The sequence below is a fragment of the Vicia villosa genome, linkage group LG5 (genome assembly GCF_029867415.1).
Source record: "Vicia villosa cultivar HV-30 ecotype Madison, WI linkage group LG5, Vvil1.0, whole genome shotgun sequence".
In the NCBI taxonomy this organism is placed as follows: Eukaryota; Viridiplantae; Streptophyta; class Magnoliopsida; order Fabales; family Fabaceae; genus Vicia; species Vicia villosa.
The window spans coordinates 92224243-92226284 of NC_081184.1; the positions used below are offsets into that span (position 1 = coordinate 92224243).

The following is a 2042-nucleotide window of genomic DNA, read 5'->3' on the forward strand; positions in this document are numbered from 1 at the left end:
CGGAGGTAGGGTGACTTTAATTACTTTGGTGCTCAATGCTATTCCTATTTTCACTCTTTCTTTTTACAAAGCTCCAAAGAAAACCATACAAGAAATAAGAAGTCTTCTTAGTAATTTTTTGTGGAATGGAAATATCAACAAAAGATGCATCCATTGGTTGAAGTGGAAGAATGTTTGTTAGCCCAAAGAGAAAGGAGGGTTAGGAATAAGAGATGTTGGTGAAATGAACAAAGCTCTTCTTCTAAATTGGAAGTGGAGAATTTTGAAGGAGGACAAAGCAATTTGGAGTAAATTTCTCCTCTTGAGATATCTCAATCCAAAACTCAAAGTGTTAGCCTCTTGTGAGGAAGTTCTAAACCGGGAGGATTCTTCTTGGTGGAAGGATGTTATTCTTAACGATTTCAAAGAGGAGAGTTCCGATGAGGGATTCTCCGATTGGGTCAATTGCAAGTTCAAGAAAGGCAATAACACTCTTTTTTGGCATAGTTGTTGGTTGGGAGATCAAACTCTTAGTACCTCTTTCCCGTACTTGTTCGATCTTTCAACCAATAAGCTTTGTGCGGTTAGTGAGGTGGTCTCTTGGAATAACGGAACCTTTTCATAGAACATTGATGCTATCGTTGGTATTGAGCGAATGCTTCCTCCGGGTTCTTTTGGGGGAGACTCGGCCGGGGCCTCTCAATTGAGGGACTTAAATGTTTTATTAAACGGAATTGAGCCGGACAACTCCGATTTTGATGACTTCCATTGGAATCTAACCTCTAACGGTTGTTTTTTGGTTTCTAGTGTCTCTACGGCGGTGTCTAATGCTAAGGATTCGGCTTGGATAACTTCCACAATCAAATTGTCGGATGTTGTTTGGAAGGTAAATATTCCGAAAAAGATAAAAATCTTCTCTTGGAGGTTCTTTATCAATAGACTTCCACTAAAAGATCTTTTGGCACATAGAGGTTTGTCAAATTTTCTCTCTCTAGATTGTTTGTTTTACTCAAATCATCCGGAAACTTCGGAACACCTCTTCCTCCATTGTCTTGTTTCGAAAGTGGTTTGGGAAAGAATTTACCTTTGGTTGGGAAATGGATTGGAGTTTTCTTTTGAAGATTTCAAGAATTTCAGTAGTATTCAAGAGAAGGTGAAAAATACAAAGAATAGAACAAAAATCAATCTTATTTGGTTGGCTCTTATTTAGAGTATTTGGAACACTAGAAACAACATTATTTTTGAAAACGCTTCTTTTAGCTATGAAGTGATTATTTATAACATTATGCTCGATTCTTGGAGATGGTTATGTAATAGTGACTCTAAGTCTAGGTTAATTTTCTATGATTGGTACAAGCTACCACTTAATAGTTACAACTCTTATTAGAGTTTTTTGGTTGTAAGGGTTGCACCCCTAGTGCGATTTCTTATATCAATTGCCTATTAAAAAAAACATGTTTATATTTTTTTTCTTTTATTTTTCTCTCAAAATATAATAATAAATATAAAATAATAATTAAATTTAACCAACAACTAAAATAGTATACTAATGGTTTTCCTTTCATGACATTGCAGGGATATGCTGATGAATGTTAATTGTCCAAAGAAGCCATAAGAAGAATGAACTATATTGTGGTGATTCATCAAGTTAACAAAAACACCGAAGCATGGAATAGTGCAAAAATATTATTCTATCATATTAATACAGAATTAGATTTTAATTTCTTGAACACCGATTTATTGACTTGTCCGATTCTTACTTATTTCTTAATGAATATTTTGATGTTGTGGCTTAATGTTTTATTGTATAATTAGATTTTAATTTTGACATTGTTAATGTTTTATTGTATGATTAGATTATAATTATTTTTTGACATGATTTTGTTTTATCGCCATGGCATGAAGAACACCATTCTCACAACTATGCAGCACAAAAAGAAACTGTGGCATACTAAAATGGTTTAAAACCATAAGCAGAATTTAGCCGCGATTTTAGTTAGTAGCCATAAACAAACTGTGGCAAGACCTAGGAAACAAAACCGTATACTATACATGAAATAAGA

At 34.0% G+C, this 2042-nt stretch overlaps 1 protein-coding gene across 1 annotated transcript; it reads left to right on the forward strand.

Moving 5' to 3' along the window:
• Positions 1 to 223: 223 nt before the first annotated feature.
• LOC131605011 (uncharacterized) lies at positions 224 to 1575 on the forward strand. Its single transcript, XM_058877418.1, has 3 exons — positions 224 to 562; positions 605 to 865; positions 1555 to 1575. The coding sequence occupies exons 1-3, from the start codon at positions 224 to 226 to the stop codon at positions 1573 to 1575; spliced, it is 621 nt and encodes a 206-aa protein (XP_058733401.1).
• The last annotated feature ends 467 nt before the right edge of the window (positions 1576 to 2042 follow it).

Coding starts and splice junctions, on each gene's coding strand:
- LOC131605011 (XM_058877418.1), top strand. CDS start 224: ATGAACAAAGCTCTTCTTCTAAATTGGAAGTGGAGAATTTTGAAGGAG. Junction 563..604: donor CAACCAATAAGCTTTGTGCG/GTTAGTGAGGTG, acceptor ACCTTTTCATAG/AACATTGATGCTATCGTTGG. Junction 866..1,554: donor TGTCGGATGTTGTTTGGAAG/GTAAATATTCCG, acceptor ATGACATTGCAG/GGATATGCTGATGAATGTTA.